The following is a 25,214-nucleotide window of genomic DNA, read 5'->3' as shown; positions in this document are numbered from 1 at the left end:
AAATGATTCACTTACCTGATGCTAAAAAAGCATTTCTGACTTCTTGAATAAGGCCAACCATAATCTCCTGATTCATGCATAAGCTATTTCAGGATGTGTTCATTGTGTTTTTTCCTCCCTCAACTGAGCTTCATAAATCTGTACAGCTGATATTCAATGACAGGACTTCCTGATCCGCTCTCCATAGTCCACCCCTGGTTTTCCTGTTGGTTAAATTTAAGGTAAAGAGGCTCAAAATGAAAGTAAACAAAACTTTGCATGACTGTATAAGGGTGAAATAATAAATACATATTCACACTGAATATTCACAGTGAACATTGCTATGATTTTAATGTGCTTTTTATTTGGCCATTAGGTTTTCTAAAAAAAACATTTAATTAAATTGGTTTCCATATGAGGGCAGTAAAACTGATGTTTTAATAGTGTCTTATTTATACAGTACTTCAGTAGCTAAATGGTTGGTAAGTTTGATTTAGAGAAAAACTGTGTGGGAAAAACATGACTTCATTATTTTTAACAAAGTATGTACTTTACTTTCTGCATTAAACTTATTCACAGTAGCGCCATCTTTAATTTTTGATGGCAATGACAAGGAGGCTGTGAGAGGGATAGACATACAGTCTCTTCAATGGGTTTTATTGTTGTTTACATTGTTTTTGATTGTTCTGCTGATGAAACATTGAGTTGTGGAAAATTACATGTAGATTTATACATTGCATGCCATTGCAGAGACAGTAAGTCTATAGTCTACAGCCTACAGCCTTGTTTTCATTCACAATCAAAACTCAAATATGGTGCTTTAGGAATAAGGTCTACTTGGCAACAATGGCTGTTGTGTTGAAATGGTAGTTCCTATGATTGAAAAAAAAAAAAAATAATAATCCTTTTAAGCTTTTTCAGAGCAAATGCCACATACAAAAATATTGACATATACTTTATGTTGAACTTTGCAATTTTGCCCAGTCCTAATCAGTTTTGAATTTGAGAGACACTGATCATGAATCCTGAAAAGGTTTTTCCAATGAGAAGTTTTTGTTCGAAACATGATGTAAGCTTTGTTTGTTTTTTGTCTCTTTGCAGGGATTTGAAACTAGACAACATTCTGTTGGACGCAGAAGGTCACTGTAAGCTGGCAGACTTTGGCATGTGTAAGGAGGGCATTCTAGACGGCATCACAACCACAACATTCTGTGGCACACCAGATTATATTGCCCCTGAGGTACAGTATTTCACACTCTCAAAGACACAAATGTCCAATGAACCATTCATATTCTCATTGTCTGCTGCTAAGTTCCCATCAGGGTGATGAAATTTTAATTATTGTCAGTTTGTCTTTCCCATTTAGTTTTGTTGTTATTAGTTGGTTAATCAATGCATGTTTTAACAGATTCCAATGGCCAATTGCCAGTATTGAGTGGGGTGGCCGGTGTGCAATAAAATGATGATATATATGTGATGTAGGATAATGCAATTTACAATTAAGATGTGGACATAAAGGCTAAAAGGCACACAATATGCACTTAAAATTCAATAAAAACTAGAGCTGTCAGAATTAAGGTGTTAACGCATGTGATTAATTTAAAACGTTTAACGTGTAAATTTTTCATAATCACGATTAACGCATTTACAGTTAATACAGCATAAAGCAGCATAAACACTGGTGTGAAGGGCAGAACCTTTGCGATGTACAAAACAAGTCCAGATGGGACTTGTGATAGAAGTCAAGTATTTTTCAGCCTATATAAGGCACATTTTAACTACCACAGAAGCACACCATTTCTTAACTATCACCAAAACGCAGAATGAGACGCTTTTGTTTGCAAGCGCTTTTCATGTGGAGTTCAAAGCGAGGCTTCACGCTGGCGTTGATGCCCTGACATCAGGGGTTGGGAACCTTTTTTTACTAAGGAACCAATTTTTTTATTTTTGATTGATGCATTTTTTCGAAAGAGCCATACCACAAACTAATAATTTACTATTTTTAATAACAGAGTTTTTCAATAGAATAAAATGTTTATATTGCCCATAGACTACTCAAAAAAAAAAAAAAAAAAAATAAAAAATGCAAAAATTAATAGGTAACATGTTGCAATATGGAATTGAGTACATGCGTTTGTGCGGGTCTCCATAAAGTGAAAATTGTTCATGAACATTTAACTTCCCTTTTGGGCTGGGTGATATGTAAAAAATATTTTAATGATAATCGCATTTAAAATATCACGATATCCAATTATATAGTCAACCCCCAAGGTCGGTGAATATTTTTGCTTTATTGATTTTGCTTTAAAAATTAAATTAATTTATTGAAACACGAAAAACTTAAACAAAAGACATTTCTAAATTCAAATTGCACTTTAAACGAAACGAAAAAAGCAATTAAAATAACGAAGTGATTAAAAAATCTTATATATAACCACCTCCCCAAATCCAAACATTTACCGTCTCCAACAGCCCCATTTGCCATCACGCAAGTATCACAACAGGTGAAAAATTACTAACAGCATACAAATGAAGAACTAAAGACAATTATAAATGTAACGATAATTATAATAATCATCATAATAAATAAGCCTAATAAATTCCCTTATGTTCCCAAAAAATACTGCCAAATGTGTTCTTATCGACTGTGTTTGTATTGCATTTTGGTAATACAGTTTATGCTGCCTAAAGAAAAGAAAATAGAACTACATTTTTGGTTCAAGGTGAACGTGTCTTGTATTACTTTATGATTTAATCACTTTCGTCTTTGTTTCTTTAATACATAAGATACAAAGATATATTACTGAATCTGCAGAGTTGCGTTCACAATGTGTATGAGTGAACTGCTCCGTGGAAATAAAGCAAAACTCACAGTACCTCACGAGATGATCGGAGATCATTTGCAGCATTCTCATAGATTATATTATTCTTCCAAACAGTTTTCAGTTGAATGAAACAGAGAAAAAGGAGTGATAACTCTTGACATGCGCTTGCTCCACGATACAGTGTCCCGCTGCAGTCTCTGAACAAACAGCGAATCAGACATGAGCATTGACGGCTTTTCTTTTGTCTGTTCTTAAAAATATTATAAAGTGTGTTTCTTCAAGCGCGTCTTTTTGACTAACAGCATTTCATGTCATGTGTCACCTCGAGACGTCTTAAAGGTCACCCACCTGTTGCAGGAAGATGAGCAAAATTACTCGCGCATGAAATACATTTGGACAAGGAGCTCGCAAACTGGATTGAGCCTCGTCGCATTTTGCGGGTGGCGGGTGCTATATCACAGCCTGGGTGCACATAAAAAAAACTTTCATAAAATCGCTCGTAGAAAATGCTCTTAACAGCTAAGATCAATAGTTATTGGGAAACCAATATACCAGGCCCAGAACTCTATACATGTGCGTGTCTAGGAGAAGCGCTTTCATTGCACTCGTGATCAGCGGAGCTCACTGCGCACATATAAAATCAGACGTGCATCGGCGGCTTTTCTATCGTCTGTTCTTCAAAATATAATCACATTTCGTCAAACACGCAACTTTGTGTCTAATTTCTTGTAATATATTACTCTGAGAAGTCTTACTGGTCGCCTTCCACAGTGGCTGGTACATCAGCAAAATACTCTGCATGACAAATCCGCATTTGGCGGGTGTTAATTTCAAACCTTGTTCACAAGAAGTAGGCTGTATGACAAATTCGGAAGACAGGAAATCAAAACAGTGTTATTGACTTCAAGCTTTGCAATCGCACCCACACTTTCTGCTGGAAAATGATCTCTAGAAAGTTTTCAACGATCATGTGTTGGAGAATGGTGAGACACCCGGAGAGCCACTTGATTTTTAACAAAGAGCCACTTGTGCTGCACCTAACCAATCTAGCAGTTCGTCTATATGAGGATACGCGTCAAATTTAGACACCACATTGACTTTTCGAAAATCCAAGCAGAACTGAACCGACCCATCGGTTCTTAGGTCCTAGAACCACTGGGCTGGACCAGTCACTGTTGGATTCCTCTATTACTCCCATATCGAGCATGGTCTTAATTTCTTCCCGTACCACTTGTTTCTTATGTTCGGGTAATCTATAGGGGTGCGTACCACTACCCCTGGGGTCGTCACAATGTGGTGTTCTATGAGATTCGTGCAACCAGGCAGAGGTGAAACACGTCAGAAAATTCCCTTTGTAATTTGGCCACCTCCGTGATTTGGGATGGTGAGAGGTGGTCTCCACAAGGGACTAGGGTGACTTGATTTTGGTGTTTGAGAATCACCTCCGGTCCAAGCTCCTCCCTCTCCGGTATCACTGTCACCAAAGCCACGGGCACCTCCTCTCTCCAATATTTTAGGAGATTGAGGTGATACACCTGCAGTGCTCTGCCTCTATCTGTTTGTTCAACCTCATAGTCGACGTCCCCAACTCGTCATGTGACCACAAAGGGCCCTTGCCACTTGGTAAGTAATTTGGAGCTCGATGTGGGTAGTAATACAAGTACTTTATCTCCTGGTGCAAACTCCCACAGCCAAGTACCCCATTATACAGTTGGGACTGGCGTTCTTGAGCCTGTAGTAAATGCTCCTGTGATAATTGCCCTAGTGTGATGAGTTTTGCTCTCAGGACAAGAACGTTCTGAATTTCGTTTTTAGTCTGTGTGGGTCCTTCCTCCCAATTTTCTTTTAGGATGTCCAACATGCCACCATACGTCCATACAGTAATTCAAATGGGGCGAATCCCGCGGAGGCTTGCGGGACCTCTCGAACTGCAAATAAAAGGGGCTCAAGCCACTTATCCCAATTCTGAGCATCATTGTGAATGAACTTAGGAATCCTGTTCTTAAGTGCTTTATTAAATCTTTCGTCCAGTCCGTCTGTCTGAGGATGATACACACTGGTCTGAATCGATTTTATCTCCAGTAATTCGTAAAGTTCGCGTATAGTGCAAGATATGCAAGTAGTGCCCTGGTCAGTGAGGATCTCTTTCGGGATCCCCACTCAGGAGATAATTTTGAAGAGTGCCTCTGCAACACACTGCGCTGAGATATTGCAGAGAGGCACTGCTTCTGGATATCGCGTTGCGTTATCCACCAGGACTAACGCAAAGTGATGTCCGTGCGCTGACCATTCTAATGGCCCGATGAGGTCCATACCAATACTTTAGAAGGGAACCCCAATCAGTGGTAGAGGGCGCAATGGTGCTTATGGGTTGGCCGGTGGATTCACCAATTGACATTCGCAGCATGTTGCACACCACCTATGAACATCCCCACGAATGCCTAGCCAGTAGAAATGGGCCATGAGACAGTTTAGTGTTTTCTCTTGCCCTAAGTGGCTTGCCATTGGATTATGATGAGCCGCCTGGAATAACATTTCCAGACGGCTCTTTTGTTCTAACAGCTGGGTTGTATCTTCTTTTGTCTGAGTGTCCTGCATCACCCGATACAACCGGTCTTTTATAATTGAAAATTACGGGTATGAGCGAGCAATCACCTGCTGAAATTGTCATATAATCCATCGATTACTCTCACTTGGTCGAAGGCGTGCTTAAGGGTTTCGTCCTGCGTCTGCTCCAGAGGGAAATCCCGTAGGGGAATCCCTCTAAAGGGCAGGAGAGACGAGCTCTCCTCCTCCCTTGTGTCATCCCGCCAAGGAGCTGACGAGGATGTCCCTGGCACCGCCTCCCCAGCCAGTGCGATGCAAACCCCACACCATATTACTCTGTTTCAGGGCCCATCCACACACATTCCCTTATACACACATCACCCTCATCCTCCCTGCTGCATCCAAAGCCTCATCTTGAACCAAGCATTAGTATATAGAGGTTTGATTACATCCTGAATCCACCAAGGCTTGGTATGTACCCCCTTGAATAGTCACTAGAAGCCTTTACATGCCTGCTCAATTGGGGGCAGTCTGTGGCACATCAAGGACCCGAACCAACGCCCCTACCTCCATCGTCTGGCATTGGTCCTGAAAATGTCCAGGTTCCCCACAGCCCCAGCAGACTGGCCCAGGCTTTCCTCCCACACCCCTGGTAGCAGAGTCACCAACCTGCGAGGAGGGTGATAAAGACAGAGAGGAAGCCGGTGGGTTAGGGAAACCCAGAGAATGGGGCGCTGGCTTTGGTGGAATGCAGCCCCATTTCTGGGGTGCAGGTACAGGAAAAGGGGAAGAGGAGGGAAAAGGCAAAAGGAGAGAGGAGAGAAAGGGGGCTCGCCGGCCCCTGGATACACTGCCAAATGGTCCTCAACCAGTTGGATTGCCTCCGTCAGCGACGCCAGGTGGTGGCACTGAACCCACTCAGCCATTCCTTTTGGTAACCGGCCGACGAACTGCTCCAGTACCACGAGGTCGATGACAGCTTCGACGTCGCAATCCTCTACCAGCAGCCACCTCCGACAGGCATCGCTGAGCTGTTGAGTGAAGACAAACAGGTGACCGCATTCGCTGTATGGCAGCGTAAAGAAGCGCTGCCGGTGTTGCTCAGGGTTACGGCTGACCCGTTGCAAGATGGCCCACTTTAGGTCTGCGAGCTGGGCTTCCCCGGCCAGCAAGGGTAGCAATAGGGCTGCTCACTGGGTGTTAGGCCAGCCCCATGCTTCAGCCGCCCGCTCAAAGAGCTCGATAATGGCCTCTGGATCCTGTAGTTGTCCCATCTTCGTGAACGTGATGTGGGGCTGGGCTATGGAGTACTCCCCTGGGCCGTCAAGTTCCACAATACCTGTCGGTCCTCCGCCTGGGCTTGGAGCAGGAACTGGAAACATTGCTTCTGCTCCGCACGTAAGTCCAGGAGGGCTTGATGTTGGGTCTGGTGGATGCCGGCAAGAGTTTTGATGACTTCGGCTAATAGCGAGGACTCCATGACGGCGCTGCTTCCTCAAATATCCCAGGTTTTGGCACCACTGTAACAAGTTCTTTAATTTTCTTGTGAAATGAGCCAGACGAATTTCTACCTTTCTCTCATCTTTATTTAACAAGTCAATTTTCAGTGTCACAAATACATTTCATATACACACACAGAAAGCGTGTATCACTCCTCTCCTCCTCTGTGGCTCTCAGCTCCCTTTTATCACTCCGTCACCTCTCACTGCAACACAGAACAGCTGTTATTAAAATTGCCCACATGTGCATCTCCTAACCTTTCTCATCTCCCGGTCTCACTCTCCATTCACAAATCTGCATTCGACCACGCCCCCACCTCCACAAGATTTTATATTAGTTTTTTTTTTTTTCTGCTTTTTTGCAAAAATTAAAGAGATTGAAAACCAGAATTGGCCCATCAATCACAAAGTTGTACACATTCCCCGCCCTTTATGTCTTTATTACATATTTTGGCTAACTTGATTATGCTTTCTGCTAACAACAAGAGTGTAGTACTATTATCAACATTTTTCTCTGTTACCCTTTTTATGCATTCTACAGATTTTCCTTGAGAATCAGTGCAGAAAATTCTTTAAAAAAAAAAGTCTGCAGATCCGACTGGGCCTGAATAATGTATTCTCAGTTATTTTAGTTGTAAGATTTGAATGACATTCTCTCTTTTGCAATCTCTCTTGTACAGATCTTACAGGAGCTTGAGTATGGGCCGTCAGTTGACTGGTGGGCTTTAGGTGTGCTGATGTACGAGATGATGGCTGGTCAGCCTCCGTTTGAAGCAGATAATGAGGACGACCTTTTTGAGTCCATTCTCCATGATGATGTCCTTTATCCTGTGTGGCTCAGCAAAGAGGCTGTCAGCATTCTTAAAGCGGTACATGTTCAGATTTACTCTTGGATCACTCAGTCTTTTATCACTCAGTTTAGCAGTCTCATTTAACCTTCCTTGATTTTTTATGCTCAGGAAGTTTTTCTTCTGCCTTGTTTCTCATTTTTCGAAGTCTTTTACCACCTTATTACCTCTTAACCTTTGCTGTTATTTCTGTATTCTTTCATGATTACTCTCCTTTTGAGAATAGAGTGCAACAATGACTGCTCACTTATTTAGCAGGTTTCCGGAAGTATTTTCAAAAGATTCTTCAATACAGAGTTCTAAGTCATGAACCAAATCAACCCGCTCTGACATGAATCATAACATCAACACAATCACAACAAACTTTAATTTGATGCCAAACAAGTGTTTAAAAACCAGAAAAAAAAGAAAATGTACAGAAAAAGGGGCAATTTCAGGCGTTCTACTTCTACGAGACTGAGCTGTTGGATTAGCCATACCCCCTCTTTCCAAAACCCCGAACTCCAAAGATACCAAAATGAGCTTTATTGAGAGCAGAAACGGTTGTAAAAAACAACAGCAGCAAAATAGCACCCTCAACTGACAACTGTTATGAACAACATGACATAAAAATGCATTATGCCTCAATAATTCACTGCAACTACAATACTATGAGAATGTGCAAAATAATTGACAGGCAGAAAGTGTCATTGTCCGTGGTGCATGGACAATTTATTTTTTGCTGTTTACAGAGTCTAGAGCCATCACAGAGACAGGTGAGATATCTTACAACACTTATTTCATTCATATCTTTCAGGGAGTAGGACAATTTGTTGCATACTTTTCCATGAAAAAAATCACTTACAGCACATTTAAATTCTGAGGGAATGTGGAATTGAACTACTCTCCCAATGAAGCATTGCGAAAGATTCAATCAAAATGTTAAATTATGATACATTACAAAACTATTGACTTAAAGTCATTTATTAGTAGCATAGAAGATAAATATTTTAAAAGTATTGCTGATTATTCAGATATATACAAATATATACGTAGTTTGAGAGTGTAGGGATCGATTACATCATTCGCAGTGCTTCATGGGCTTGGGTGGTCCTTGCTGAGCTTATTTGCTAAGATTTTCATTTCCCTGGTAACAGCAATTTCTCTGATTGGTGGATCTCTCTTTAGGATTATGGGTAGTATAGTTATTCACAGAGAATTCAGCAGTTTTTAAATGAAGTTGAAATCATGCTGACTTGTGGCTTTGACTGAAGCATTTATGATCGCTTAACCTCTGAGCTCATTGTAAGTCTTTCTTGAAAGGTTTATAAATGTTATCGCTAAATATTAAATTCTCTATGGAAAAAATGAATGGGAGTTTTACTCGGAACCCTACTGTTGTGTTCTGTAGTTGTGATTAGTTAAGTGGAGAGGCTGGCAGCAAATCAGAATGCCACTGTGTGAGAGAGAGGGAGCAAAAGAAAGTATAGTGCTTGGAAAAATGACACTTCTTGTGGGAAAGGAACAGCTTGTTTGTATTTTCTCTGATGGATCTTTGGAATGTGTAATCTCAGAGGTCTGATTTGGGGGTAAGCGGGCCACTATTGGATGGGTCGCTCTTCCTTTAACAGTACAACTTAAATAAGTACATAGGAAAAAGTGCTGTAACCCAGAGGAAAATGTTATTGCTCACGAGACATTCATTTTAGTTTTAACTTTGTCTAAAATGACTTAGGAGAAATAAATATAGACACAAATTGAATATACATTAAGAGTGTATAGGGCTGTAAAATGAATGTGGATAGTATGCTGCCCTGCACAGGCAAAAATTCAGTAACTACACATGTTATCAAAATTGAGTTATAACCAAAGTAGTTTCTCTTAGACTATGATCTATCCTGTGATAGAGGGGTTTGGCTCAACTATGTTCAGATTTAGAAAAAACAGTGTGAGAGTGAAACCATCAAAAACCTTTGAAGCCATTTTTCTCAGTTTCATTGTTGACGTAGTTTTGGCTTTGTAAGGCAGCATAGCTCAGATTATTTGGTCTTTGAAGAACTCATACTGACATTTGATTGCAGATGTTGGTATCTTGAAAAATCTGATCAAACTTTAGACATTGTTTAGGTCTCTTCTAAAACCCTATAGAAGACAAATGAACGAACATTACATTTATATAGCACTTTTCTGACACTACATCCAAAGCACTTTACACAGTGAACAGGGGACTCTCTTCAACCACCACCAGTGTGCAGCATCCACCTGGATGATGTGACGGCAGCCATAGTGCACCAGTACACTCACCACACACCAGCTATTGGTGGAGAGATAGAGCCAATTAATGGATGGGGATTATTAGGAAGCCATGATTGATAAGGGCCAATGGGGGGAATTTGGCCAGGACACTGGCATTACACCCCTACTCTTTTCGAGAAGTGTCCTGGGATTTTTAATGACCACAGAGAGTCAGGACCTCAGTTTAAAGTCTCAGCCAAAGGACAGTGCCTTTTTACTGTATAGTGTCCCCATCACTATACTGGGGCATTAGAACCTACACAGTCCACAGGGTGAGCATCCCCTGCTGGACTCCCTAATACCTCTTCCAGCAGCAACCTTAGTTTTCCCAGGAGGTCTCCCATCCAGATACTGACCAGGCTCAACCCTGTTTAGCTTCAGTAGGCAACCAGTCTTGAGCTACAGGGTGATATGGCTGCTGGCAAGATGTATGTGAGATAACTTGGGTCTTTTTATGCACAGAAAATTCAGAGAAGTTAAAATCTGCATTAGTTCTCCATATAATTTTATTCTTGTTTAGGAGAAACAATTGAGATATTAAAAAGATCTTATTTGTGATTTTTCTTTCCTATGGGAATCCATGTTTGTCCGTGTATCTTCGGTCTGTGCTAAACTCTCACATTTATTTATGTGCCTTGTTTCTCTGTGTCTTTGTATGCATGACTGGCTTGAATTCTATTGCATGTTTTGTTTGCTTAAGTCTTTCCTGTTTTACACTCATAGTGTCCAAGCACATGAGTGTGTGCACACTTTCTGTGTTCTTTGTGTGTCATCTTTTTCCTTCACATGTCTGACATTTACTTTGGCTGTTCCCTGCCCGTATGCTAAGCCTTGTGGGAAAGGCAGTGTATTTGTCTTGGACAGTGTCATGTCACACTACGATCTGTCTCACTGGCACTGTGGTCACATGACCCATGGTCATCTCAGGCCATCCTTCCACAGGATCATTCAAGCATCAACATTGACAACATGATCTCAACAGTATTTGTAGACATTCGTACATCAAGTGTGGTTCAAGTACATTCTAGCTCATTTTTGCACATTTGGATAGACACTGAAACAGAATATCGGTGTTTTGGGAACATCAAAAGCGTGAACCCTTCTATGTACGAACAACTTTAGAGATGTACAATAAATTAATGCTTATGAATCCTTTGAGGTTTCAGAAATGGATACCACAAAAGGCCAAAAACAGCTTATGTGTTTTGCCCCCTTAATAATTTCTTCTTTCCATTTCTAGTTCATGACGAAAAGCCCCTGTAAGCGGTTGGGTTGTGTGGTATCCCAAGGACTGGAGGAAGCTATTAAAGTGCATCCGTTCTTTAAAGAGATTGACTGGGTACTTTTGGAACAGAGGAAGGTCAGGCCACCATTTAAACCACGCATTGTAAGTATTGTCATTATTTATGATTTTTATGTTATTTAATGCATTATTAAAAGTAAAGAAATTTGAGCTGTCAAAATTAATGGGTTAACGCATGTGATTAATTTAAAAAGCTTAATCGTGATTAACGCATTTACCACTAATACAGCATAAATCAGCATAAACTCTGGTTGGAAGTGCGGAACCTTTGTGATGTGTCCGGCCGGAGTCACTGAGTCAGTGTCACTGATGCACACACCACAAACACACACAGCAGTGATTCAGTGTCAGTGATAAAGTGATGGGGCAGGAGCTCTTAATGCTATTTGCTGTACAAAACAACCCCAGTGGAACTTGTGACAGAAATCAAGTATTTTTCAGCCTAAGTAAGGTGCATTTTAATTACCACAGAAGTATGTAAAGTCTTAACTATCACCAAAACGCAGAATGAGATATTTTGGTCTGCAAGCGCTTTTCATGTGGAGTTCAAAGCGGTGCTTGACACTGGCCCTGACGCGCATAATGTTTGCTGTAACAATGTGGATGGCCACAGTCTACCGACTGTTTAATATTGTGGAGGATGAGTGTTTAAGAGATTTAATGCCCATTGCAATGAAAATGCAACCTATGTGGGGACTAGTTCTTTCAATTAGTCAAACTCCCTCTTAGACTTAGGGAAACATTTAATGTTACTTGATTTGATGCTATTTTAGTGCATTTGTATCTTAATACTGTGGAAGGCTTTGTTTGGAAAATATTAATAAAGCATTATATTGTTATGTACTGTTTTGTATTTTGACAAGAAAAGAAGTATATTTAGAGTCAAATTTCAGCACTTTCAAAATCTGCAATTACTTGCTACGTAAAATTATGCGATTAATCGTGTTTCAAAATTTTAATGAACTGACAGCACAAAAAAAAACAAAAAACATCCAAGATGTCGGAAAAAGTAAGATAATTCTTGAAATACCGAAAAGGATCAATATAAGCAACAAAATAACAGCTAATCAGAATTTTTTTTTTTTTGTTTTTGTAATTAACATTTTTATTAAATCATACAATAACAATGAAATGTACAACATATATATATATATATATATATATATATATATATATATATAAAATCAACATTTAAACCCCACAACCCCCCTCCCCGACCCCGCCCCCCCAAAAACAACCCTGTGGTCAAACATAAGAAAATATATAAAAATCAAAATCAAACCGACACACATATATACATATATATATATATATATATATATATATATATATATATACACACATATACATACATACATATATAAACATAAATACATATACATATATATACACATAAATACATACACACACATAATAATCATACTAACTATAACACACTACTCTCTCCACACCCCACCCGAGAGCCCTCCAAAAACTCCAAATACCTGCCCCATTTCCGAATAAACTTATCCAAGCCACTCCGTCTTCCCGATGACACCTCCTCATAAGCTGCCACCCTCCCCACCTCCGTGCACCACTCCGGATATGGGGGCGCACCAGCCGACCTCCAACCCCTCAAAATAACCTGCCTAGCGATCATCACACATGTCAGAACCCAGTTCTCTATATGGCCATCCCCCACATCGATGACCACCCCATCGCCCAGAACACAAAGTCTGGGGCAAAACGAAACCCGAGTGCCCACTACGTCACACACAAAATTCTGAACCTTCGACCAGAATTTCTGGATCTCGACACACCACCAAAAAACATGGGCCATGTCTCCATCCTCCGATTGGCATCTCCAGCAGGTGGGTGTGTCTTTAAGACCAAGTCTATACAGTCTAGAGGGGGTCCAATAAAATCTGTGCAAAATTCCGAATTGTATAAGACGCACCCTTGAATCACCAGATGCAGACTTAACGTTTTTAAGAATCTTAGCCCACACTCCTTCCTCCAATGCCATGTTGAAATCTTTCTCCCATACTCTCTTCAGAGAAGTTAAGGCTCCGTCCCCCATACTCTGAATTAACAGGGAGTAGTATACTGATGCCTCATGACCTTTTCCCAAAGCCACAATCACCTCTCCCAAAGCATCTGCCTCCTTAGGGGGATGTGTGCTACTCCCAAAAATAGTACAAAGCAGGTGGCGCAGTTGTAAATACCTATAAAGCTGAGGTCTGGGGATCCCAAAATGTTGGACCAAGTTTTCAAACGATCTCAACACACCACTTTCATATAGGTCACCGAGTGTAGCAACCCCCCTCACAATCCACTCTGGCCAGCAGAAAGGAGACATGCCAATACACAGTCTTGGGTTCTGCCATATGCTTGAGGCAACATTTAAATAAGTGTCCAATTTAAACAATCTGGACACTTTAGTCCATACTGAGTGTAAATGCGAAATAACAGGGTGTAACTTAACTTTTCCGATTAGTTTGATAGAGATGCTATGTAATGGCGAAATAGGGGCAAGAACTGCCTGTTCAATAACAAACCAGGAAGGGGCTCTCTCAGGTGGAAGTGACCAATGAGCCAAATGTCTGAGACTGAACGCATAGTAATTAAACAAAATCTTGGGTAGGCCTAGCCCTCCTTTGTCTATCGGCCTATGTAACTTATTAAAATGCAATCTGGGACGTTTACCATTCCAAATGAAGGACTTCGCTATGCTATCAAATTCCTTGAAATGAGAGAGGGAGAGATTGTAGCAAGTAGTTAAATTTTGGAATACAATTCATTTTAATAACATTAACCTTCCCAATCATCGATAAATGTAATGAAGCCCATCTGCTCACATCGCTCGAAAAACTTTTTATTAAAGGGTCAAAATTAACTCTAACTAAATCAGACAAATTTGCTGGGAATAAAATCCCCAAATACTTAATGCCCTGTTTGGGCCATTGGAAGGTGCCCGGCTGAAAAGCCATTACTGGTTAGTACGCTGTCAGAGCCAAAGCTTTGGATTTAGCCCAATTGACTTTGTATCCTGAGAACTTGGAAAAGGAATGAATAATTCTGTGGAGGCAAGGCATAGATCTAGTAGGTTCAGAGACAAATAATAAAATATCATCTGCGTAAAGCAGAAGCTTATGTGGCACACCTCCCGCCTCCACCCCTGGAAAATCATCCTCCTTTCTTATCATGGCTGCTAATGGTTCCAGGGCAAGACAGAACAATAATGGGGAAAGAGGGCAGCCCAGCCGAGTGCCCCTGTCCAGAGTAAAATAATCTGAAATTAATCCATTTGTTTGTACCGTTGCTACAGGGTGACTATGAAGTAACTTAATCCAACCAATAAATGTACTCCCGAACCCATACATTTCGAAAATCTTAAAAAGATAATCCCATTCTACCATATCAAACGCCTTTTCGGCATCAAGTGAGATGGCAGCGACCGGAGACTGATCATTCGCTTCTGACCACATGATATTGATGAGACACCTGATGTTATCAGAAGAGCTACGGCCCTGAATAAATCCCACCTGATCTATATGTATAAGTGATGTCATAACTTTACTTAATTGATTAGCCAAAATTTTTGACAATATTTTTACATCTAGTTGGATCAGGGAAATTGGATGGTAACTTTTACACTCACTTGGATCTTTGTCCTTTTTAAGAATCAGACTGATCCAGGCTTGTGTCATGGTTGGAGGAAGCTTTCCATTCTTTAATGATTCCGTATAAACTTCTAACAAAAGTGGAGCCAGTTCTGTAGCATAGGATCTAATAAATTCTGCAGCAAAACCATCTGGCCCCGGAGCTTTGCCAGTAGGTAGGGACTTAATTACCTCGTCAAGCTCCTCAAAGTTTATCTCAGAATCAAGAGAGTTTTTTTGCTCAATCGTCAGTTTAGGAAGATCTAATGGTTCCACAAAGTTTCTAATATCTTCATCAGTAGACGAAGACGTGGAACTATAAAGATCAAGATAGAACTCTTTAAAAGCATTATTAATATCAATGGCTGAAGTAAAAATTTCACCATAAGCAGATTTCACTGAGGAAATGATAGAAAGAGACTATCTCTGCTTTATATATCTAGCCAAAAGCTTCCCTGCTTTGTCACCCGACTCAAAGTATGACTGTCTTGCCTTGAATAACCAAAACTCCACTTTCCGCAACAAAATAGTATTATATCTGTATTTCAATCGGGTCAATTCTCTGAGGCCATCAGCTGACATACGGTGCTTCAGCTTTGCTTTGGCACTTTTAATATTTCCTTCCAACTCCATAAGTTCTTGTGCTTTGGATTTTTTGATGAATGAGGCATACTGTATGATCCGACCCCTAAGAACGGCCTTAAGTGCCTCCCAAGCCACGCCCACAGAGGATACTGAGGACCAGTTGGTCTCCATATAAATATTGATTTCAGTCTTTAACATTTGTTGGAAATCAGGATTTTGCAGAAGGGATATATTAAGGCGCCAGCTATATGATTTCTTTTTCTCTATATGTGGCATCACCTCTAAACTCACCAGGGCATGATCTGAGACTAAGATATTTCCAATTGAGCAATCAACAACAGATGAAATGAGGGATCTGGATCTAAAAAAAAAAAATCTGTTCTAGAATAAATCTTATGGACTGATGAAAAAAATGTATAGTCCCTACCAGATGGGTTCAGAAGTCTCCAAATATCCGTAAGACCAAGATTTTTACACATCCTGTGAAGCGTCAATGTTGCGCTAGGGGGCTTGCACACTTTTGCTTCACTATGATCAAGGACTGAGTCCATCAAAAGATTAAAGTCTCCTCCCAATATTATATCATGAGGGGTGCCAGTGGTTTCCAACATCCCTTCAAGATCTATAAAAAAGCCCTGATCATTAGCGTTAGGTGCGTAAATATTAGCCAAAATCAACCTTTGTCCTTGAATTTCAGCTAAAACAATAATGACTCTCCCTAATTTATCTTTAATCTGTTTGAGACATTTGAATTGTAGATGTTTATTTACCAATATAATGACTCCCTTGCTCTTACTTGAGCCAGCACTAAAGAAAACATGTCCACCCCATATCTTCCCAAATTTTTCAGCTTCCTGCGGGGAGAGATGTGTTTCTTGAAGAAACACTATATCATATTTCTTACGTTTAAGAAAAGTAATAACCTTCCTTCTTTTTATGGGGTGCCCCAACCCATTTACATTCCATGTGGAGAGAGATAATCCACTCATATTAACATCTGACATTTTGATATAGTAGAAAAAATAAATTTTGTGTCAAAAACAGAATTATACAGACCACATTCCCCATTAGTGAAACAATCAAACCCCGAACTTCTCCCCAAACAAAACAAACAGAAAAAAGAAAAACGTGCGCATTAACCCCACGCACGACAGCGCCAACTGGCAACAATCCCTCTAAACTCAAAAGGTCCATGAATGCCCACGAGCCCCTACGACAACTTTGCCATCGGATTGCTCAATTTTGCCTCACAAATTTGTGAGGCAAAATTACATAACAGAAAATACTTTGTAAAATAAACCCCAGCCAATAGGAAGAATGAACACAAAGAATGTGTAGATTCATTCACAGAGCTGTCTCAAAGATGTGATCTTCCACAAAACAAATTCCAGCCGATATAAAACTGTTCAGATTCCTCGGACAGACAAAAGAATGTTCAGTGAGACAGCTGTTATGAGTTCAGTGGATGACGTAATCATTCCAATGTCCCGTAAAAAAACACAACAAAACAAACTACAGCCAGCAGGAGGAATAAGCATGAAGAACGAACAGATTAATCCACAGCTGTTCCAAAGGAGTGTTATTCAATAGAACAAGCTCCAGCCACTAGGCGGAACCAACACATAAAGAAACAAAACCGGCATCCCGGTTCCCCGGATGGTTGAGTCAGTTCACTCGGAGGCCGCACAAAACTACATACCATGACTTACACAATCTGTCAACTTTATAAAAGACATCCTTTGTGTGAGTATGTAGATATTTTCATCCGTAGTGTCCACTCTCAAACTGGCTGGGAACTTCAATGCAAAAGTAATCTTTCATCAATGCAAAAGTTTCTTTAAGGAAAAGTGTTATTCACAAAACAAGCTCCGGCCGCTCGGTGGAGCCAACGCAAAAAGAAAAAAGAAACCAAAATGACGCCCAGCTTCCTCAAGAGTTAGTACAGTGAGTCAGACCCACTCACATGAGAAACATCCAATGGTTTACTCAGACATTGATTCTATAAAAGACTTTGCCTGATTTGGACATGTAAATACTTTGCGACCGTTTTTCGTTCCTATTCTCAGTTTGGCCGGAAACATCAGAGCAAACGAGATCTTTTTCTGATGTAAGAGTTTCTTGCATTCCTTGAACTGATCGCATTTCTCTCTTGTCGAACTCGCAAAGTCCGGGAACAAGAAAATATTATGGTTCTTCCAAGAGAGCTTCCCTTTGCTCCTCGCATGGCGCAACACAAGATCTTTATCGGATGATCTCAGAAATTTGGCCAGAATCGATCGGGGCCTTTCTCCCTCAGCAAATCTGTGAACTGGGTCTCTGTGAGCTCGCTCGATTTCCAGCTTGTGGCCTGTTATGTCGAGCAGACTTGGGAAAAGCTCCTCAAGGAATTTCACCATATCTCTGCCCTCCTCATGCTCAGGAATTCCAACAATTCGAACATTATTCCTGCGGCTTCTATTCTCAAGATCTTCAAGCTTTTCAAGGAGATGTTCCAAATCAACTTTGGTCGCGGGCAGATTAGCGGTTAATTCCCTCTCAGAAGATTCCAGAAAGTCGATTCGTTTTTCAACATCAGTCACTCAGAGAATTTTGTTTCCATCGCCGTAATCGATCGACGTATTGCAGCGAGATCCTCCAAGTCAGCAGGAATCTTCGTCAACATCACCGACATGTTGGACAACTGACGCTGGATTCCTTCTCCTGCCGCGCCATCCAAATAGAGTCCCCGGTCTGTAGGTCTGTCGGGGCTTTCATCCTGAACACGTAAGTGTCTTATAATGTCTCCAGAGCCCGATGATTTTGACTTCTTTGCCATGTTTTGCATCAAAGAGCAAATGTGTAGCTGGGTGTATCAAAATTTACCAGATTATAACATGAAAATAATAAAAAACTTAGCAAAGTGCGCAGAGCTTGTGCCTCTTACATGGCGTCACGTGACCCAATCAGAACTTTTTTAATGTTTGATAAACAATTATGGAGCGGGACTAATGGTGTGTTCACATCATGTCGGAATTACAGTAAATACTCCGTAGAACTCAAAAGTACAAGTTGTAAGCTCAGAATTCTTTGAAAGCCCTGACTTGACTTTTTTGATGTCATATTGAAAGAACCAAAAAAGGCAGCAGTTTCAACAGTTAAAATTATTTTATATATTTCTGTTTGATATGCAATTTTATTACATGGCGCTCTGGAATACTTGATTCTGATTGGTCAATTGCGCCATCTAGTGGTCTGATATTTCTGAGTAACAACCGCACATCGGTATTAAGACATATCAGACCGGTCATCAGGGTATTGTGAGTCATCTTTCCTGCTTCTCGAATCACTGTGCGATCTCTACAAGTAAGCTAATAAAATAATTTCAACTTAAATCAATGTTTCATGTTCATTTATTTATTTATTTGGCAAGTAATAGGCTAGATAATGAGCAGTCAGATGGTCATTTTCACAATATTGACACCAACAGAACTCCCTTATTTATTATAGGCAGTGTTACCTGGAGCTTTTTTTGTTCTTAAACATTTTGCAAGAACATATGGTGATGAAGTAATCAATTAATGTAGTGATTAAATATTATGCTGTAATCAACAAAAACAAAAAAAACACACATGGATCCATTTTGTGGTTATGAGTGTTCCCATAGAAACAAATAATTTCAGAGGTTCGAGGATGTTAACGGCTCTGAGTAGAATCTCAGAGTTCTCATCTTGGAATTACAGTCATTCCGACATGACGTGAATGCAGCATAACAAGTGTGACACCACTGAAATGTTTTGTCAGTTGTTGCTTGTTATGGTTTTAGCTGATTAGGATAAAAATTGAGAGATTTATTCAACAAGAAAAGGATTTGTTATGTGTTGCATTATTGTGTTGCGCCTGCTTAGGACACGGTATATCTATGTGTATGGGTTGTCTCACCACAGGCATAAACATAGGCCACTCCAAACACAGTTATCAAGAACATTACAGCAATTGGGCCCTTATGGTTCTTTCAAGTGTTTGTGTAACACTTCAGTTTTTGGTAGTGTGAACAGCCGGATATGTGAGATGCTCTCTGACTTTCAGCACACATCAGAGGCTGTAGTGTGATACACAGATCCATGCTGGCTGCGGTAAGTGTGAGTGGAATGCCTCTCAGATTGTGTCTGCCACCCCGTTCTCATGGCAGCTTACGAGGCTGATGAGAGCCTTTGAGGGTGTGGGAGAAAGAAAAAAAAAGTGTGTGTGTGTGTGTGTGTGTGTGTGTGTGTGTGTGTGTGATTTTTTTTTTTGGTTATACACTAGTCGTTGTGAGAGTAATATGCTATAAAGGTGGTTTATGAGGACATACCTAGTGTCCCCGTAATTCAAACGTCTTAAAAAACATACTAAACAATGTTTGTTTGAAAATGTAAAAATGCCACAAGGTTTCAGTGATGCTTAGGTTTAGGGATAAGGTTACTGTTGGGGGATAGAATAGTAAATTTGTACAGGGTAAAAATCATTTTGTCTATGGCGAGTCCTCGCAAACCACCAATACCAACGTGTGTGTGTGTGTGTGTGTGTGTGTGTGTGTGTGTGTGTGATTACCTGTGCCTGCCCCAGCTCTCAGCCATATAAAGAATTTAGTCACATAAATGAATACATATGTTTACTGTTTTTTGGCTGTCAGTCACCCCGTTCATCTTTTACCCAGATGCTAAAATTGCAGTGCTTTCAAGAGATATAAAAATATATTTTAAATTAAAATTAATATTAAGTAAATATTTCAATATTTCTCAATATTAATATTAAAATAAATTAACAGAAAAAAACAGAATTATTATTTTTATCTGATTTGCTTGACCCCAGTCTTTGAATTTATTTATTTATTTATAAATATTCCCCAATATTATTATTTAAATAGAGTCACAGAAAAAAAAACAAGATTATTATTTTTATCTGATTTGCTTGACCCCAGTCTTTGTATTTATTCATTTATAAATATTCCTCAATATTAATATTAAAATAAATTAACAGAAAATGCTCAATTATTATTTTTATCCTAATTGCATGACTAAAGTCTTTGTATTATTTGTTTATAAACATTCCTCAATATTAATATTAAAATTAATTAACAGAAAAATGTGAAATTATTATTTTTATCTGATTTGCTTGACTAAAGTTTTTTTGTTTGTTTTTTTATTTAGAAATATTCCTCAATATTAATATTAAAACAAATTAACATAAAAAACCAAAATTACTATTTTTATCTGATTTGCTTGACTAAAGTTGTTTTTTTATTTTTTTTAAATTTATAAATATTCCTCAATATTAATATTAAAATTAATTAACAGAATTTTTATTTTTTATTTTTTTCTGAATCTGATTTGCTTGACCCCAGTCTTTGAATGTATTTATTTATTTATTTATTTGTTTATAAATATTCCCCAATATTAGTATTTAAACAGATTAACAGAAACAACCTAAATTGTTGTTTTTATGTGATTTGCTTGACCAAAGTCTTTGTATTTATTTATTTACTTACTTATAAATATTCCTCAATATTAATATTAAAATTAATTAACAGAAAAAAGCTAAATTATTATTTTTATCTGATTTGCTTGAATAAAGTCTTTTATGTTTAGTTTTGTATTCATTTATTTATTTATAAATATTCCTCAATATTAATATTAAAATAAATTAACAGAATTTTTATTTTTTATTTTTTATCTGATTTGCTTGACCCCAGAATTTGTAATTTTATTTATTTACTTATTTATTTATATTTAGATTGTATGGTTCTTTGAAGTTATTTTAATTTAAAACTTTTAAGCAATTCAGAAAGAACACAGCAAAGTGATATTTACTGTAATGCAGTCAACAAACCTGGAACTATTGTGGTTATAGAAAATTAACCAAGGCAGCCGGTGCCAGCCAAACATCATTTCAGTCTATTATGATGGACTTCAGGGGATGAACTGATGCCAGCTCCAACCATAATACATGGGATACTTCATATGCTACTGCCTGAACCTTGGACTTAGGGTAGACCTCACCGAAATGAACTGCCAGTCGAACTGCAATGCACCTCACTGATCTCTGCCTGCATCACATTGGTCTAATGATGGACTACACCAGGGGTTCTCAACGGGGGCATTCAAAGGATGTCAGGGGGCACTGAGAGCAAATTAGTAGAGAGGGGGGCATTAGGTTACAAATTGGGGGTGTTGAAGTAAGGGAATGAAGTAGGGGGGTGTTCATCAAAAAAGGGTTGAGAACCAATGGACTACACTCTTAAAATGATATATATAGACTATCAGTTAATTGCCAACAAAAGCCTTCATCAGCCAACTAACAAGGACAATTGCATCTATGTGAACTACTGCAGTTAATACAGGATGGACTTCAAAGACATTAGTCATTAATCTTACAGTTCTTACAAAATCTTTGTTTTAAACACTGACCCTTAACACTTACTTAGTTTAATAATTTTAAACCATGACTTGCACTGCACATAAATAACTAATATTGGCATTATATTCATGATGTTATCCAGAGGGGTACTGGCCCCCACAGTGAGTCTGGTTTCTCCCAAGGTTATTTTTCTCCATTAATCAACATCTTATGGAGTTTTGTGTTCCTTGCCACAGTCGCCTTCGGCTTGCTCACTGGGGGTCTAAATATAAATGTAATTTTTTTATTTTATTTATTTTAAGGCACAATTATAGATATTACAGTTTCATTTTTTGTTAAAGCATGATTTTCTGTAAAGCTGCTTTGAAACGATCTGTGTTGTGAAAAGCGATATACAAATAAAAATGACTTGACTTGACTGGCTTTTGAACCAGTCACCTCAGTCAGCCAATTAGAATCAAGCTTTCAACCATACCATGGAATAAAACATAATATGCTACATAAAATATCAATTCATGTCAGAAAAGTCTGTCAGTGATGTTAGGAGATGTATGCCAAGTATGTGAATGCATGTGTCCGTACAAATGAGTTTTGTGCATTCCTATCTTTAAAAGTCAAAATCACTCATTAAGCACACTTTCTTCTCTGTTCACAGAAAACCAAAAGGGACGTGAACAATTTTGACCAGGACTTCACCCGTGAGGAGCCGGTGCTCACGCCAGTAGAAGACGCCATCATCAAACAGATCAACCAGGATGAGTTCAAGGGCTTCTCCTATTTTGGCGAGGAGACCCTGTCTTAAAACTAAAGCGTCCATCTCCTGCGCTGTACTTCCTGCACATGCCCGCCGTGAACGCCCTGTATGGCCCATGCGCTGTGAGCTCACCGCAGGCCATCATTTACTAACAATTTGATGCTTCAATTTAAAAGTAGACAGTTAGGCATTAGATTTCTTCCCGCAACAGATTTGGTCTTTCATACACTCTGGTTAGACAAGAAACAAAAAAATCAGCTCTGTGGAAAAAAAAGTCAAACATATGATCTTCCATTCTAAATAAAGCACAAATGAAGCACCCTTAACCTTTACCCACTTTTATTCTTTCTCTATTCAAGACCTGTAATGTAGTGATGCAACATATGTTCAAACAAATTGGACATAATTAACTCATAAACAAAATGAAAAGTTAGATGTTAGATGGATGCATTCGCAAGACATTAAGCATCTTGTAACATTTCACCACAAGTTTTGTTTTGTGTTATTATTGTTTAAAAGACTGTTTTCATATCTTGCCTTGCATAGACTCTTGCCAGCATCTGGGTTTAAGGCCTTCACTTTATTGTTTTATGAATTCTTTACAGTTCATTTGATGGATTTCTAGCCTGATTTAGTGTAATTTGCGCATTTTGTGCATTTTCAGTTGTTTGATTGCTTTTTAAAGGTGAAGTGTGCAATTTCTGCCCACCTAACATCACCAAACAGAATTTCAAAAATACTGTATTCAAACAGGTTTCTTGAACACGTTTCCTGTCTGTTATTGTTTGGACAAACAGATAGTCCTGCCCCAAGCCATTAGTTGAGGCATTATTGCTGTGTTAGGCTGGTCAGGATGCTCAAACAAACAGCAATGTTCTGATAGCGCCACAGAGTCACAGTGTTTACACTTTTCAGGGATATCAAATTATAAATGGCTTACTATAGCTCTCTCTCTCTCTCTCTCTCTCTCTCTGCATATTTTGCTGGGATAATTGTTTTTTATTTAAGTATTTAAAATACAAAAATATATAAAATGACACACTTCACCTTTAAAGCATGTAAGGCCTCAAGTGTGCACTCCTGAACTGGCGTCTGTTGGCCCTCACAGGGTCTGGACGGAGTCCACTAACAGGAGACTCACATTACTTCTCCTGCCAAATACCTGTGCTATGATGTGCAATTCAATGTTATTTTGGACTTCATGAGTGATATGGATTTTTTTGTGTGTTTATTTTTATTTTTTTTAAAGGACTCTACATAAGAAACACATCGACATGTTCATGCCAAATAAATATAAACATGCCTGAAAAGTACCTCTTTGGTAAAACGTGAATCTGTGTATCGCAAAGGAATACATATTTGTACTGTACATACAGAGGTACAGTGCACATTAAAATAAGTTATATAAGTGTTTTATGTCACTGTAAGTATCATAAATGTGTCTATGTTTTTCTTTTTATTGTATTGTGCAGCTTCTTTTGTACAGTATGTCTTAAGACATAAATGTTTTTTTATTTGATATCTTTGCCATTCATCACTGTCATGTCATGATATGCATTTTACTGTGTGCCAAATGTACTGTACTCAAAGGATGTGAATGTTTATTGTTTGGTTTGTAACCTATTAAATAAGATGTAAAAAAAAAAAAAAAAAATCTGAATGTTCTGAAATGGTCTCCAAACTTTCTGAAGTTTAGATGTTGTTTTGTTCTTCAAGAATCTAAAAGCATATTCTGTGTTTCTACAGAATGCAGGAAAAGTCAATTGTGGATTATTGCCATATAATCATAATTAATTTAATCATTGTAAAAACACTGTAAAAATGTTAATAAATGGATGGCACTGCATGATGAATAACAGGAAAAGCATGCAAAGTTAATGACGATAGGGTAGCCCATGAGAGGGTAGCCCAAGAGCAGTTTGTTCAAAAATAAGGGTCATCGTGACCTAAGAGCGATGAATTTGTCCTGTCAAAGCGTCTGTTCTTAATGGATGCTATAGATATTATATGCTCTTAAAGGAAAAGTCCTCCCAAAAATGAAAATTCTCTCATGTCCAAAAAGGAGATAAAGGCAGCATAAAAGTAATCAATATGACTCCAGTGTTTTAATCCATGTCTTCTGAAGCGATCCAGTTGGTTTTGGGTGAGAACAGACCAAAATATAACTAATGTTTCATGCAATGGCAGTCTCAAGGCACGATCATGATTTCAAGCTCGATTGCACTTCCTAGTACTTGGCATATGTGCAGAGAGCTATATGGCGCTATAAGAAGTGTAATTAAGCTTAAAATCATAATCGCCAAGGAGATTGCTGTCAAGATCTTAAATTAAGCCAGTGAGTTTTTAAGATTGTGATTAGATTTTTGTGATTTCGTTTGTTGTTGGAAAAATTTCTATTAGAGCTAGCTTTATTTTGAAATATTAGAGCCAATTTTTCTTGTGTATATGGTATTTTCCCAATAAAATTATCAACTTTACAATATATTGTTCTTTACATTCCAGAATATCATCTTTAAAATAAAACAACACATCAGAAACACAATTTTTTATCACACATCCTAATTTTCTCTTAATATAGGTTTCT

General features: G+C 38.7%; 1 protein-coding gene across 1 annotated transcript in view; it reads left to right on the top strand.

Annotated features, from left to right (window-relative positions):
* The window catches only part of LOC127412171 (protein kinase C epsilon type-like), a 183,891-nt gene extending 159,236 nt beyond the window's left edge, over positions 1-24,655 (top strand). Inside the window, exons 12-15 of the mRNA XM_051648324.1 lie at positions 1,081-1,219; positions 7,531-7,719; positions 11,213-11,359; positions 22,532-24,655. Of these exons, the coding sequence (XP_051504284.1) occupies positions 1,081-1,219; positions 7,531-7,719; positions 11,213-11,359; positions 22,532-22,678 (622 nt within the window). The 3' untranslated portion in view covers positions 22,679-24,655. The remainder of the gene's footprint in view (positions 1-1,080; positions 1,220-7,530; positions 7,720-11,212; positions 11,360-22,531) is intronic.
* The last annotated feature ends 559 nt before the right edge of the window (positions 24,656-25,214 follow it).

The sequence above is a fragment of the Myxocyprinus asiaticus genome, chromosome 21, assembly GCF_019703515.2.
Source record: "Myxocyprinus asiaticus isolate MX2 ecotype Aquarium Trade chromosome 21, UBuf_Myxa_2, whole genome shotgun sequence".
NCBI classification, from domain to species: Eukaryota; Metazoa; Chordata; class Actinopteri; order Cypriniformes; family Catostomidae; genus Myxocyprinus; species Myxocyprinus asiaticus.
The sequence above is the reverse complement of the archived record's forward strand: the minus strand, read 5'-3'. Positions and strand labels throughout refer to the sequence as shown.